Source organism: Heptranchias perlo, chromosome 4 (assembly GCF_035084215.1).
Source record: "Heptranchias perlo isolate sHepPer1 chromosome 4, sHepPer1.hap1, whole genome shotgun sequence".
NCBI classification, from domain to species: domain Eukaryota; kingdom Metazoa; phylum Chordata; class Chondrichthyes; order Hexanchiformes; family Hexanchidae; genus Heptranchias; species Heptranchias perlo.
The window spans coordinates 86,403,837-86,418,791 of NC_090328.1; the positions used below are offsets into that span (position 1 = coordinate 86,403,837).

Below are 14,955 nucleotides of genomic sequence, written 5' to 3' on the forward strand. Positions count from 1 at the left end.
TGTTGGAGGCCAATCATCTCAGCCCCAGGACATTGCTGCAGGAGTTCCTCAGGGCAGTGTCCTCGGCCCAACCATCTTCAGCTGCTTCATCAATGACCTTCCCTCCATCATAAGGTCAGAAATGGGGATGTTCGCTGATGATTGCACAGTTCCACTCGCAACCCCTCAAATAATGAAGCAGTCCGAGCCCGCATGCAGCAAGACCTGGACAACATCCAGGCTTGGGCTCATAAGTGGCAAGTAACATTCGCGCCAGATAAGTGCCAGGCAATGACCATCTCCAACAAGAGAGAGTCTAACCACCTCCCCTTGACATTCAACGGCATCAACATCCTGGGGGTCACCATTGACCAGAAACTTAACTGGACCAGCCATATAAATACTGTGGCTACGAGAGCAGGTCAGAGGCTGGGTATTCTGCAGCGAGTGACTCACCTCCTAACTCCCCAAAGCCTTTCCACCATCTACAAGGCACAAGTCAGGAGTGTGATGGAATACTCTCCACTTGCTTGGATGAGTGCAGCTTCAACAACACTCAAGAAGCTCGACACCATCCAAGATAAAGCAGCCCGCTCGATTGGCACCCCATCCACCGCCCTAAACATTCACTCCCTTCACCACCGGCGCACTGTGGCTGCAGTGTGTACCATCCACAGGATGCACTGCAGCAACTCGCCAAGGCTTCTTCGACAGCACCTCCCAAACCCGCGACCTCTACCACCTAGAAGGACAAGAGCAGCAGGCACATGGGAACAACACCACCTGCACGTTCCCCTCCAAGTCACACACCATCCTGACTTGGAAATATATTGCCGTTCCTTCATCGTCGCTGGGTCAAAATCCTGGAACTCCCTTCCTAACAGCACTGTGGGAGAACCATCACCACACGGACTGCAGCGGTTCAAGAAGGCGGCTCACCACCACCTGCTCGAGGGCAATTAGGGATGGGCAATAAATGCTGGCCTCGCCAGCGACGCCCACATTCCATGATCGAATAAAAAAAAAGATAATACTATGCAGTTTCATTGTAGACTGGCTTATACTTTCCCATGTAGCTTCCGCAGAGAGTACTTAACAAATTTGCACAGCTCCTCTAGGCACTTGTTCACCTTTCCTACATTACAACAGTGAATACATTTCAAAAGTACTTCACTGGTTGTAAAGTGCTTTGGGACATCCTGAGATTGTGAAAGACGCTATATAAATGCAAGTTCTTTCTTTCACATATTGCAAACAGCACATCTAGAACTGCACTGCAGAAAGCTTTAAAATTCTGGGATGTGGGATGTGGGTACCTGATTCTGAAGTATAAAAAACAAATTCGATGAAAATTTAAAACAATACCTGTAAAGGAAAATCGGGCAGGGTATATAGCAGGCTGCTGATCTGCTGTCACCTGTTTTGCAGCCCAATCGAGAATGAATTTCACCCTCTGTAAGTCTTAGGTGTTAACAAATGGAACTTTTTGTTGTAATCTTTTGGTTGTAATCTTGTATGTATAACATGTTGTAATCTTGTATGTATAACATGTTTTCCCTTTTTTATGTGTTTCTATTTTTGCTCTTTTGTTTTACTCTATTTTCTTTCTCACACTCTCACACTCTCACAATACATTTATATTTAAAGCTGCAGCACCTTCACAGTAGTCATAAAATGAAACTTTCTAGCAAAATAATGAATAAATTCAGATCAATGATTATATGTGGTGAATCAGAGGCAGGAACTTGCACCAATGAAATTTTCAAAGCAGAGCTCAATTTGTGTTCTTATTCTCCCTTCAGTACTCTTTATGATTCTATCTCATTTCTTCATCTCCCCCCTCCTCTCCTGAAAGTGATGGCTCTTGCTGGTTTGATGGACACAGTCATCGATCCAGAATCTTGCCCAAATGCTCATTCTTCATACATGGGGTTAGACAATAAATGTCAGCAGGCTATTCTACCATGGAGGGCAAGAAAGATGAGCCCAATACTGGTCTCACTTGACGTCCACACACCTACACTTTCCACTTTAGGTTTACTTCTCTTTCATGCCCTTGCTCTGCTTTTAATCATCTCTTATTCAGTGTTTCTTTCCATTCATTAACTATAGACCGTTATTTTTTGGGATATAAATAAATTGCCTTTCCATCACTGTCACTCCCTGCTGTTCATCTCCAGCTGAAGGACAGCTCAAAAAGCTTCTCTACTACTCCTCCCTCCCAAAATGTACAGTTATGTGGGTGGAGGCAGTAATCTTATCTAAATTATCTAAAAATTGATGGTCAGGTAATCCATAAATTCTACATTCTATATCCTGACTATTTGGTTTCCCACACTGAACTGAAAATGGTTTATGCCATTGTTGTGCTAAAATGTTCTTGTTAAATTTACATCCATTATGGCATACATTTAGCTTAAAAATCGTCCTAACAGCAACTGAACTTCATTCCAATTTGGCTGCAACACGTGTTACATTTCGGGCTTCTCCCCAATTCTTTTTACTCAAGCTCAATGAAAGAAACTCAGCTTCCACAGGCAAGCTCACACTTCCCATGAACTGAAACTTGACCGTATGCTTGAAGTGTGTAAGATAGGATGCCACTAAACAAATAATGAATCATTATATCATTGGCATAAGCACTGGAAACTGTATGGCCTACCCATACAGTGTCCTTCAAATCTCTCCAAACCACCTGAAAATATCACGCAGACAGATTACGTAGCTCAGGCTAAAACTACTAAGCACTGTTTAAAAAGAAGTAAAATCTTAGGAGAGGAAGGAAGGTAGATCAGCAAATAAAAATATTAATACAGTGCTTAACTTTCAATGATACTTTAAAACTGTTTACTGAGGTACCAGAATCCTGAAAGTCTCTTCCTAGCATTCTTTTGACTGTGGTCAAGTTCATGGGCTGTTATGCACCACCAGTACACGTGGAGCTCAATGGATAAACCATCTAAACTAAAGCAACTGCCAGCATGTCATATTTATTCCCAGATTGTACTGATTCTGGAGACAAAAGTGGTAATCAAACCAGACTTCAAATACCTAAGGGCTGCCACTCACTTGCTGACTTCAAGAAGATTTTTACTTGACAGGAGAAATCAAACCTGTCTCAACAGGCAAGAGACTTACTCACGTGACCTGGCAGTGGGACAGCCATTTTAAATAACAGCTCTGACTCTCTTGCACTAGCTAACACTCATACATTATCCAAGGAAACAATCAAAACATTTCTTCCTGTCAGAAGACTGTCTTACAAGCAATCACTATAAATAGAGCAAAGTCATCTCTCCCTTTGAAGTGGACACCTACATTCTAGACAGGGTTTGTTACATCGAGTTACACTGAAACTACAACACAGAAACAAACCGTTCCGCCCAATATATATGCTCCATAACCTCCTCCCTCCCTCCCTACTTCATCCATCCCTATCAGCATACCATCTAACCCTATCAGCACAGGTTTGTGTATTTCTCGCTTCTCCCTACACACAAAGACATGCTGCTAACAAAAGCTCAGTTTCAAACGTATTAAAGAATTTGGTAAACTATAAATTCATAGGAAGAAAGATACAAATATAGAATTTCTTGTTAATTGAAGCTGGGCATATCCTAGGATTCATCACAGAATACAGCGAGAACAATCTCAAGACAGTGGCTTGTCAGGGGAGTCTATAACGAGGGGGCATAGATTTAAGGTGAGAGGAGAGAGATACAAAAGGGTCCAGAGGGGCAATTTTTTCACTCAAAGGGTGGTGAGTGTCTGGAACGAGCTGCCAGAGGCAGTAGTAGAGGCGGGTACAATTTTGTCTTTTAAAAAGCATTTGGACAGTTACATGGGTAAAATGGGTATAGAGGGATATGGGCCAAGTGCAGGAAATTGGGACTAGCTTAGTGGTATAAACTGGGCGACATGGACATGTTGGGCCGAAGGGCCTGTTTCCATGTTGTAACTTCTATGATTCTATGACACTATGTCAGCTGCAATATAATAGCTGGAGCTAATATAGTGCCCAAGAATCCAACATATGGCATGACCATGAGGCATGCTTCAGAATCCAATGCTTTTCAGGGCAATATGAGGGACACTACAACTGTTCTCTATCCACCTCCCAGCTAAATCTAACCCCTTCATCCAGTACACCCATGCTAGTAATTTAGTTGTAATGCATGTAGCCATGTTTCACTCCCATCACACAACGCAAGTTCTGAAACTCAGACCACCGCTGTACACTCAGGTCCATGTGCGCGATATACAACATGAGGCATACACATCAATGCACATGGAATGGTAGTCTGGGTTTCTCAAAAAAGCAATGTGTGGCAAGTACAACTTAGCCAAAAATGAGCCAGCATTGTGCCTTGTTCTCATTAGTCAGATAAGGGATAGACCTCATTGATCAGGCAAAAGTGAAATTGCCAAGCAGAAGGAAAAAACTGGTGTACACTGAAGGACATCTTACATTACCTTCACATGTTTGAACAAATTTGGGCACAAAAAGAATTTTGTTGAGATCAAACTTCCTTTCAGATTTATAAGGGCAAGCAACCTTTCTCTTTTTTTTAAATGGCCCAAAACATTATTAAAATTTCAAGACCTGTCACTTTACATATTAACAGAGTATCAGCTTCCTTACCTTACAGCACTTTTCAAATCCTCCAGCTCCTTATTTTGAACCAGGTCAGTTTTATTAATGATAATGAGGTCACCAAGGGCAATCTGCCTAAATACAATAAAACAGTGCAGGTTACACTCAAAAATAAATCAAAACTAAAAAGCATCAGGAAACTAACATTAGTACAGAATTTGCTGTCAAAATAACGGTGAGGATAACAGCGCTCATCGTTATTTATGTGCAAATCGCACAGCAACTTCAGGCGAGGGCAGATATGCGGTTAAATGCGAAAATCCGGAAGTTGCTGTCCGAGATGTGCCACTCCTCCATAAGCTGCGTGAAGATGGCATCTCACTGTCTGAGTTACATTCAAATGCATTCAACAAGTGAAGTTCCTGTACTTGCATGGAAGATACGAACTAAACTCGTCACAGAAAGTTACAGCTTGTCCATTTCAGTCTAAGTAACCTTTTTAACGGTGTGATAAGTCTTAATTACTGCCAAACAACCTCTCTGGCACTGAAAATTAACTATTACAAGTGTGGAGTTGCATTCCTTCAGGTTTTAATTGTTGTTGGAGGTTTGTTTAAAAAATTGATTACTTTTTCTTACTTTTTCTCTCTCTCGTTTTCTGTACCTGATTTGACATTTAATTCACTATTCTAACTTACACATCCTGTTTCAGTCTCTGGGTTGTTCATTTCACAATCCTTCAATCTGATTGGTTAAGGAGGTACACAGTTGCTTGCCCTGTTCGCTCAGGTTCCAGATGCCCTGTAGGGGGCGCTACGCCATTTCAATCTTCCACTTACAGCAACTTCCAGTACAAAGTCTCATGGAAATCAAATGGCAGGCGCCGTTCGTTCACCGGCTACAGTAAATTCTGGCCCATTATCTATAAAACCCACTGATGTATATAAATTTCCAGGATACTTCGCTGATGGATTTAATATTTGGAGGAGGAGGTGGAAGGAAAACACGCTGCCATTGTTAAACAAAATATTTTAAACATGAAGATAATTGAACAAACATTCCGCAGGCAATTTTCTAATAAATTTAAATCAAAAATATTCCCAGCGTACCATGACTTCTTTAAACTGATTTTTTCTCAAGACTTTGAATTTCCAACAGGTATCACTGTAATTTTCTTTTAAAGTAATTTTGGTAGAAGATTCTTAACAAGCTGTTATTTAAAAAAGTAAATAAAATTACTGAGGCTCTGTGGAAAATACCTGGCTGCTTCATTAACAAGGCCTTCAGGTTTCTCTTCTGTCAGATGCTGTAGGAAACACATCTCAACAATTAACTCAATATGTAAGACAGCATTTACTAGTTCTTCTGTATCATGGGTTGTGCTCTGAGTTATATTCAATAGAACACAATTTTTTTTCCATCAAAAACCATGTATCGTTGATAAACTTTCCAATAAAACTGAATAATGTGTCACCCTGGACTACTTCATTTCCCTCCTAGTGCTGTTGACAGAGGCCTGGAAGCAGGCTGCTTGACCGCATTCTCAGCTGGGCAGCAGTGCAGGGAAATGTGAATAAAAATAATGGAGGGGTGAGGAACTTAACCCACCACAGAATGGTAGGAAGCAGGATCACACTCTCAATTCTTCACATGCTGAGTTTCTGAAATGTACAGCGGGTCAATCAGCATCTGAAAAGAGAAAGACAGGTGAATGTTTCAGGTGAGATCCTTCATCAGAACTTGTACAGTCAGGGGAAGAGCCACTGACCACCAATTCAGATGATGGGTTGCATCCAAAAACATTAACATGTCTTTCTCTTTCAGATGCTGACTAACCTGTTGCCTATTTCCACCATTTTATGTTCCCCAAGGATTCAGGATTTTTCCTTTTTATCTCTATTGCTGAGTTTCTGATTTCACTCATCCAGTTACAAGGAAGCACAGGCAGAGACCATGTGCTTTCCCAAAGAGGAGTAGTGAAAAAATAATCAAGAGGTGAATCACCACAGGGTGCTTTCAAACATTTCCAAGCTGCAAGTTACAGAGCAACATTGGCATAGGTCTTGAATAATTCCTACCTACCCTTTTGTCCAGACCACCATAATAACATGGCCCAATGTGATGGACGGGAGTGGGAAAAATATATAAGCTTACAAAAAAAAGCTATTCAGTTCTCACTTGGAGGATTTTCAAGGTGGGAGCTAATCAGCTTACGATACAATATGAAACATGAAAGCAGTCTCAGCCTTTTTCATAATTCCCACTTAAGTAAAATTAATAAAAAAGAGTAAACACAAAAACAGATCACTATTTTTGAACCAAAATATGGAGGTAAACTACAGGAAGGTGTGATCCTGGGGTCCATTCTCCCTCGTCTCTTAGCAGCTAAAATGCCTTGGAGTATGTAATTTGCATTTCTGACCAAGGATGGTGCTTGGGACAAGAAGTCCCTAGAGAAAGACAAAGGAAGGGTAAAAGTTGGAAAAATATAATTCTTTCCTTCCCATTTAGAATAAAATTAGACATTTGTACAAAAGGTATACACAGTATGGAACAGTGGAACCTGTGAGGGTGACAACCGTAACTCACTCACCACTTCATCACTAACGAGTTTCTAGAATAAAATAAACTGCTAATTTACCTCCCACTTACACATATAAAATTATAACTGTAGACACAAAAATGCAGATCACTCAAACAAGACACAGGTTATACAACTTCCATCGATGTGGAGTTGGTAGGTGGGCTGGCGGGACCATGCTCAAACAGGTGCACTGAGCACCGCTCATCACCCTCTGACAGCGGCGAGAGTTTTATTGACTGGGAGCTGATGGGACAGGCAGCTCTTAACTCTTTACTTGGTAAGGACAGAATGAAGGTGCACAAGTCATCTCAGATTCAAAACATCTCTTTTGCAAAAAGTAAAGGAACTATGATACTATGATCAGGCATATCATAAATTGTGGTGCAGCACCCATGTCAAAGGTTTTGTACAATGGCAGTATTGTTAAAGGGTGGAGATATTTTATTTTACAACTAAACAAAGAAACTTTTATGATGGAGGATACTACCAAGGTAGCAAAAATGTGTAGAATCAGGTTATCTAATTCGTTTTTAAATCACCTAACCAGAAAAGAAGAACATTGTAAATTGATTGCATTAGTCTAACAATTTGTTTTATAAATTCTTGCTGGAAAGATCAGCAAACTATAATGACAGAAACTTTCCCCAGCCATTTGACCCTTGAATATAACCTCATTGACTTTCTATTATGTAGCAATTCAAGTGGTAATTCATTTCATGCCTTTTTCGCTGTAAATAATCAAAAACAACTTGTGCAATATCAATACAGAAAATAAAAAAACACCTTTCCCTGACCTTCTTTTTATAATTCCCTGTTCATTAATTCTTTTCAATTGAATGTTGCCAAGTTTTTAAAGCCAAATCACAAAAGAACTGTGGCTCTGGCCTAAATGTCAGGCCCTTGGAGTCAAAAGCTGGCATTTGCGCTTGTCCAATCATTTGTCCATGATTAGGAAATTAATATTTTAGATCACTAGGTGACAATCCCATTACCGTGATAGGCCCTGATTTCAATTACCACTTCAGTTTCAATTTAACTGGCTGACCACACAGCAGCTCTCGCAGCTTCAGCTGTGATGGGCCCAGTCCGTGAAGCATGACACATTCCAATTGCTGCCTATTACTGATGTGTCATCGCTTGTAGTGGCATCAAAACTATTTAAACGGTACGTAACTGGCAGAGGTCAAGCATCAGGAGTTACAGAGGTGGACATGTTGCCAAATTTTCATCCCCAAATGAGAAGAAAACAAAAGCCCAGATATTTCAAGCCATAATTGAAATGCAGCAGCTTTCTGTAAATCTGTCAATGTGTCATTTTTTCAACTTGGGCCATGCAATGTATGAAATAACTTCATCTGGTCTACATGTGTAATTAACAATTGCTTTTCAAATAAATAAAGGAACTGTCAATGTGCCTTTGAAAATATTTCTTCTATAAAAAGTCAGTGACTGTATTGTTACCACACAAAACAAGCCTGCATAACATTTTAGTAGAATCAGGTAACTAGGAAATGCCTACTTGTACAATGCAGCATTTAATCAGGAGCCCAATAAGACAAGTTTCTAATGGAACGGCAACTGAGACTTGCACAGGATCAGGTATGCACTTTGTCAGATATTTTCATTTCTTTCTCCCCTTTCCCCTCCACCCATTTCTTACCTTCCTCAAGGCACTCACTCTTGCAAGTACTATTCCACAAGTACTGGCCCTCTCCGGTACCTTGCCCAATTCTTCATGCTATCATCACTTGCTGGATAGTAATCAGAAATGGGAATCTTGGCTTATTTTTCCTCTCCTTCCCCACCCCCCTCACCCCACATCACGTGAGATCAGCCAACAGGCCATGCAGGAAACTGATGCGGAGCCTAAAGTCCACATCACTTAGTATAATGGATGGTGAATGGGAAGGGGGGGGGAGGGGAGAAGAGAGGAAGGGAGGAGAGGAAGCGGGAGAGAGAGAGAGAGAGAGAGGAGAGAGCGAGAGGGGAAGGGGAAGGGAGGAAGGAAGGGGGGGGAAGAGAGAGAGAGAGAAAGAAAGAGAGAGAGAGAAAGGAAGGGGAAGGAGAGAGAGAGGAAGGAAGGGGAAGAAAAGAGAGAGAGGAAGGAAGGGGAAGAAAAGAGAGAGAGGAAGGAAGGGGAAGAAGAGAGAGAGAGGGAGAGAGAGAGGAGGGAGAAGAGAGAGAGAGGGAGAGAAAGAGAGAGAAAGGGGAAGAAGAGAGAGAGAGAGAGGAAGGGGAAGAAGAGAGAGAGAAAAAGGAGAAGAGAGAGGTAGAGAGAGAGGAGGGGGAAAATAGAGAGAGAAAAAAAAGAAAGAGAGAGAGAGAGAAAGGAAGGGGAAGAAGAGAGAGAGAGGGAGGAAGGAAGGGGAAGGAGAGAGAGAGAAAGGAAAGAGAGAGAGAGAGAGAGAGAGAGAGAGAGAGAGAGAGAGAGGAAGAGGAAAGGAAAACTTTAGCAGCAGGGATATTAAGCCTGGGAAAATACCCCAATGTGGGCAGGGAGAACTGCAGCAAGGATGGTGAAACGACAAGACAGTTTTACAAAGTTGCTTTGATAGTGCGTGAGAAAAGGCTTAACTGCATAATCTATCCACAGCAGACATCTGGAGAGGAATGTCCACTTACAAATAACAAGATAGCAACATAGAAATTGATAGACGAAAAAGCTCACTAGTTCGACTTCTACCATCCTGGTAGTCGTGTGGTACAACGATGTACGCTCGCCTGTATCTCGTAATGCTTTAGAGAGAGTCCAAGTTTCCAAGAGAAAATTTTGCATTCCCTTCATTGAAACACCTTCTATCGGGGCCGCTAGCATGGGGTGCATTACAAAGCCACATCAGCAACACCAGTGGATGTGGTCACAGGCCAGGAGGAGGCAACGAGCTGGGGCTCTCTCTCCTCACTGGGACAGTAAAGATCAGTGCATGCAGCCACAGCGCATTTATCAGGGACAGTAGCAGATGCCCTATTCCATATTCAGTGAGAGACTGTGGGGCTAATCGCCAAGTTACATATCAATGTGGTAACCTCCAGGCCAGGCACCAAAGGAGCACCAGGAGTCCAGTGAGCTGGGGAAGATAGCCGACAGGAAAGCAACATGCCATGGGAAGCTTATTTCAGGATGAGCATTGCCTACTGGGCAATGATGACAAAATTTAAAAATTTCAGCTTCAAAAAAAGAATCACAGTATCAAAAAGACTCAGAACTCATCTTTACCAAGATGCCTGCCACTGAGGATTTTGGGGAGGCAGAATTGCTGCAGAGCCACCTAGTGGCCAGAGAATGCATCTGCAGGCAGGCTCAAGCCCAGCATTTCAACAGGGAATTACCAAGCATGACAAAGGCAAGACATGCTAAGCAGGAAAGCCCTATTAGACGCCATGCCCAGGCATCACAGACAACTACAAATATAACAGATGGGGGGGACACAAGTTTAGACTGAAAATTCCATAACTGATGTAGACAAGTCATGCCAATTTTCATATATTTACAATGTTTAAAAGAGGCACAAAAGGTAAGGATTTTTTTTCTCACCGATGTTTTCCACTGCCCTCCTCTCCAGAAAGCATGGATTCTTTGTTGGGATACATTTCCACAAGTACCACCGACCATAATTCGTGTGAGAGCTTGGATAGTGAGCGTTGCCAAACTATTTGACTGTAGAAGGCATCCTCACCTGACGTGTACACGCGCACACACATATCAGAAGTCACTGGACAATAATCATGAATGGGAACCACAGATGATTTTCCTCTCCAAAACCAAAAAAACTTATACTTGTATAATGTCTTTCACGCAACAAGCAGCGCAAGACACTTTAAAGGAGATCAGGGGACACCAAGTAGTAGGTGGGAGAGAAGTTATGTTGAGGTGACAGACAGTGCAGTCAAAGAGGTGGATTTTGATGGTGGGTGAGTGGTGGCAAGGTGGAGGAGTTTAGGAATGAGAGTTCTAGAGTGCAAGGAGTGGCTACTAATGATGGAGCAACGGGGGGGCCACAAAGAATGGACCAGAGTCGGAAAAGCAGAGGGTACATGCCGAGGACATAGAGTGGGAGAAAACTGCACACAATCAGGGTGTAGCCATGCCTGCAGGAATTTGCATATGAGAATAAACATTTAAACCCAATGTCCTAATGGACAGGAGCCAAAGGAGTTTTGGATCAGTTGGGAGTTTATGTATGGTGGAGCCAGGAAGCTAGCAGGGAATGTGTTGGAAAAGTAAATCCTTGAGATGAAGAAGGCATGTATAAGGGTTTCAGTAGCAATGAGAGTGACATAGGTGGGCCATGTTATAGACGTGCAAGTATATGATATTGGCAGCAGATTGAAGATGGAGTTTATAGCTCAACTTGGGGTCCGAGGTCACGCACCATTAAGTTCAGCTTGAACAAGCAGCCAGAAGGGATAGTGGAACTGGCACTCAATGTGCAAAGATTACCCAAAGACACTGAAGCCAACTGTGGTATCCCAAAAACTACTCTGGCTGAGATCAGCTAACCCAGCACAGACTTTCGATCAAACATAGGCCCTTCCTGATTTCTATGGCTCAATTACTCACAGGGTGAGGTCACCATCAAGCACCTGTTGTTGTGAGCTGTAAACTGGATTTTACCATAGGCATCATAACAATATTTTGGAAGCATTAAGTTGTACACTTGTAAGTCCGCAACCTAAGAAAAAAATCATGATGATTGGGAGCAAGACAGGTATACATTTCTGAATTTCCATTACCCAGAAAGTTTGAACAATTCAAAGAATTTTAAAAACAAGAAATATTACCTGCATTCCATACTTCGCATCAACAACAGAAATAATACCTGCAGGGGGGAAACAAATATTTTGAATTCTTTTCATGCCAGTATTTAATGGTCCATTTATATAATGGAAATGCCAATCATTTTAAAATATGAAAGTGCAATTACACAGGAAAATTATACAAGTATAAATTCTGAATCTCTTTCGAAGAATGCTATTTTCTGGCCCCTATACATCCCATATGAGAAAAAGAACTATATTTGCTGTTGCAACGCATTCCTCAACAAAGTGCTTTGTCTGTAATTACAAGAAGTTTGACTATCAAGCAGAGTTGATTTAAATATCAGAATGTTAATCTCGGCCATTTCCCTTAGCACAGTGGTAGCACTCTCACCTCTGAGCCAGGAGGTTGTGGGTTCAAGCCCCACTCCAGAGACTTGAGCATATAGTCTAGGCTGACACTTCATTGCAGTACCGAGGGAGTGCTGCACTGTAGGAGGTGTCATCTTTTGGACATAAAATATCCCACGGCACTATTCGAAGATGAGCAGGTGAGATCTCCTGGTGTCCTGGCCAACATTTATCCCTCAACCAATACCACTAAAACAGATTATCTGCTCATTTATCTCACTGCTGTTTGTGCGCAAATCAGTGGTCGCATTTGGGGTGCGATGATGTGTGACTTGGAGGGGAACTTGGAGGTGATAATGTGAACCTGTTACCCATGTCCTTCTAGGTGGTGGAGGTCGTGGGTTTGAGGTGCTGTCAAAGAAGCCTTGGCAAATTGCTGAAGTGCATCCTGTAGATAGTACACACTGTAGCCACGGTATGCTGGTAGTGGAGGGAGTAGATGTTTAAGGTGATGGATGGGCTGTCAATCAAGCAGACTGCTCTGTCCTGGATGGTGTCAAGCTTCTTGAGTGCTGTTGCAGCTGCACCCTTCCAGGCAAGTGAAGAAAATTCCATTGCACTCCTGACTTGTGCCTTGTAGGTGGTGGAGAGGCTTTGGGGAGCCAGGAGGTGACCCACTCACCACAGAATACCCAGCCTCTAACCTGCTCTCGTAGCCATGGCAATTATGTGGCTGATACAGTTGAGTTTCTGGTCAATGCTGATCCCCAGGATGTTGATGGTGTGGAATTTGGCAATGGTAATGCCACTGATTGTCAAGGGGGGGGTGGTTAGACTCTCTCGTTAGTCATTGCCTGGCAATTGTATGGCACAAACGTTACTTGCCACTTTTCAGCCCAACAACAGTTCCAGGGTAATTCCTAACAAGACGCAATTGCAATGTTTAGAACATCATAAATAAGGCAGTTTGTTTAGTGGAGGGAAAAAATCCCTTCTCAAATGTGGACATTAGTTCACACTAAAGGAATTTGCTTCATAAGCACAACAAAAACATCTTGAACCAGCATGTTGACCAGTCCTGTCATCAGATGGGTACAACTTGTCACTGATGATGGTTTTGATTCCTTTTAAGTACTAGGTCAACAGCATACAGACACTGCTTGCTCCCCATTAGCTGATGCACCTTCAATTTCCTTTCAAATTCATTCACGCAAAAGTGCACTCGGAGTTATCAGACCACACGTCTTTGCCATCCAATATCTGCAATGCTTTCAGAAGTCTCAACACAAAAAGCAAGATGAAGCCTCCCCAGCAAACAACACCTTCCGTCCTTGTGCATCGCAGTCCATTATCAATTCCACATTCATGATCAGGTTCCTGTCACTGGTCTGTTCCATCTGGTTGTCCCAAGGTACAATCAACTAAGATATAATCCACTTGCACACTCAACTGAGACCATCTCATCAAATCTGAGTGCTGATTAATAACCTCTCAGATCAACCTTCATCATCTAGTCACACACTGCCGCAAGACTTTTTTGGTACCTACTCAGTCTGCCAGACGGTCTATACCTGCTGTTTGCAGTTATACAGCCATTCTGCCAAGTGGTTTGCCAAAAGCTCAAAAAATTTATATCAGCATGTATATATCCCATTGGACAAGCTATCTGAACATGTGAACACAATAAGCTATAAATGTTATAAAGTGATGGTAATAAATTATCCAAAGTTCCAAATTGACAGCCAATGGCAAGGAATTAAAAACAATGAGAAAAATAATCCTCATTAGTTTCACCCCCCACAATGTGTTCTATTCTATTTTTCTACCAACCACACTCTACCACCTTATCCCTCTTCCAGGTCGTCCAGATTCCTTTTCCTAATTTCATTTATTACAACCATCCCACCCCTTATCTCAACCTATGGTGTCTATAGACACTTGTCTCACCATTAAAATCATGTCCTCCTCTAGTTCAAATATTTTCTCTTTCACCTTGCTTTTAACAAACACGAGGCTGTGATTTCATAATCTTGAACCACATTCTTGTGCATTCTGCAAGTTCCTCTAATTTCTTCCATATGTACCACATAATGTTCACTCATGTATCCAACAATAGCAAGTCATCCATAAATGAACAGAGAGAATCTGCTTCTCAAATAATTTCACCCCTTTAAACATAGGTTCAGCTGCAACTTAATCAACAACTCCACAACCAAATGAAGGTTAAGCAAAATATCGTATCCCAGGTTATGTCATCCGGTTAGAATGCACTCTGTAGATTAACCTATTTAGAAATAATAAGCTGATACTGATCACGTCAACGGACATTCAGGAAAAATTCCATTACTTCCAAAATAAAATTGAGAAACTCAGCTGCATGTATTAGCAAGATCAAATCATGATTGACAAATGTCCACCCTGTTGCATTATGTATTGCATGCCAGGTCACAGCAGACTGCTCAAAAAAACAAGAAATCCAAGCACTACAGCTTTTTGAACTGGGATGTTGGGAAGCCCATTTACTGCCAGAATACATCAGCTATTTTGTCAACACAGCAGAAAGGTCTTTTGCTCAACATCAAACAAAATGGTGAATATAGCTGAGTGCTGTTTTGAAGGCATGTCTTCAGGATAATCTGGTGACACTAAGCAATCCTCAACAGGTTCAAGAAGACAACCAACAATGGAG

General features: G+C 41.9%; 1 protein-coding gene across 1 annotated transcript in view; it reads right to left on the bottom strand.

Moving 5' to 3' along the window:
- The window catches only part of cbwd (COBW domain containing), a 78,786-nt gene that overhangs the window by 37,225 nt on the left and 26,606 nt on the right, over positions 1 to 14,955 (bottom strand). The window contains exons 7-9 of the mRNA XM_067983262.1: positions 11,940 to 11,977; positions 5,833 to 5,879; positions 4,622 to 4,708 (exon numbers count right to left, since the gene is read on the bottom strand). Of these exons, the coding sequence (XP_067839363.1) occupies positions 4,622 to 4,708; positions 5,833 to 5,879; positions 11,940 to 11,977 (172 nt within the window). The remainder of the gene's footprint in view (positions 1 to 4,621; positions 4,709 to 5,832; positions 5,880 to 11,939; positions 11,978 to 14,955) is intronic.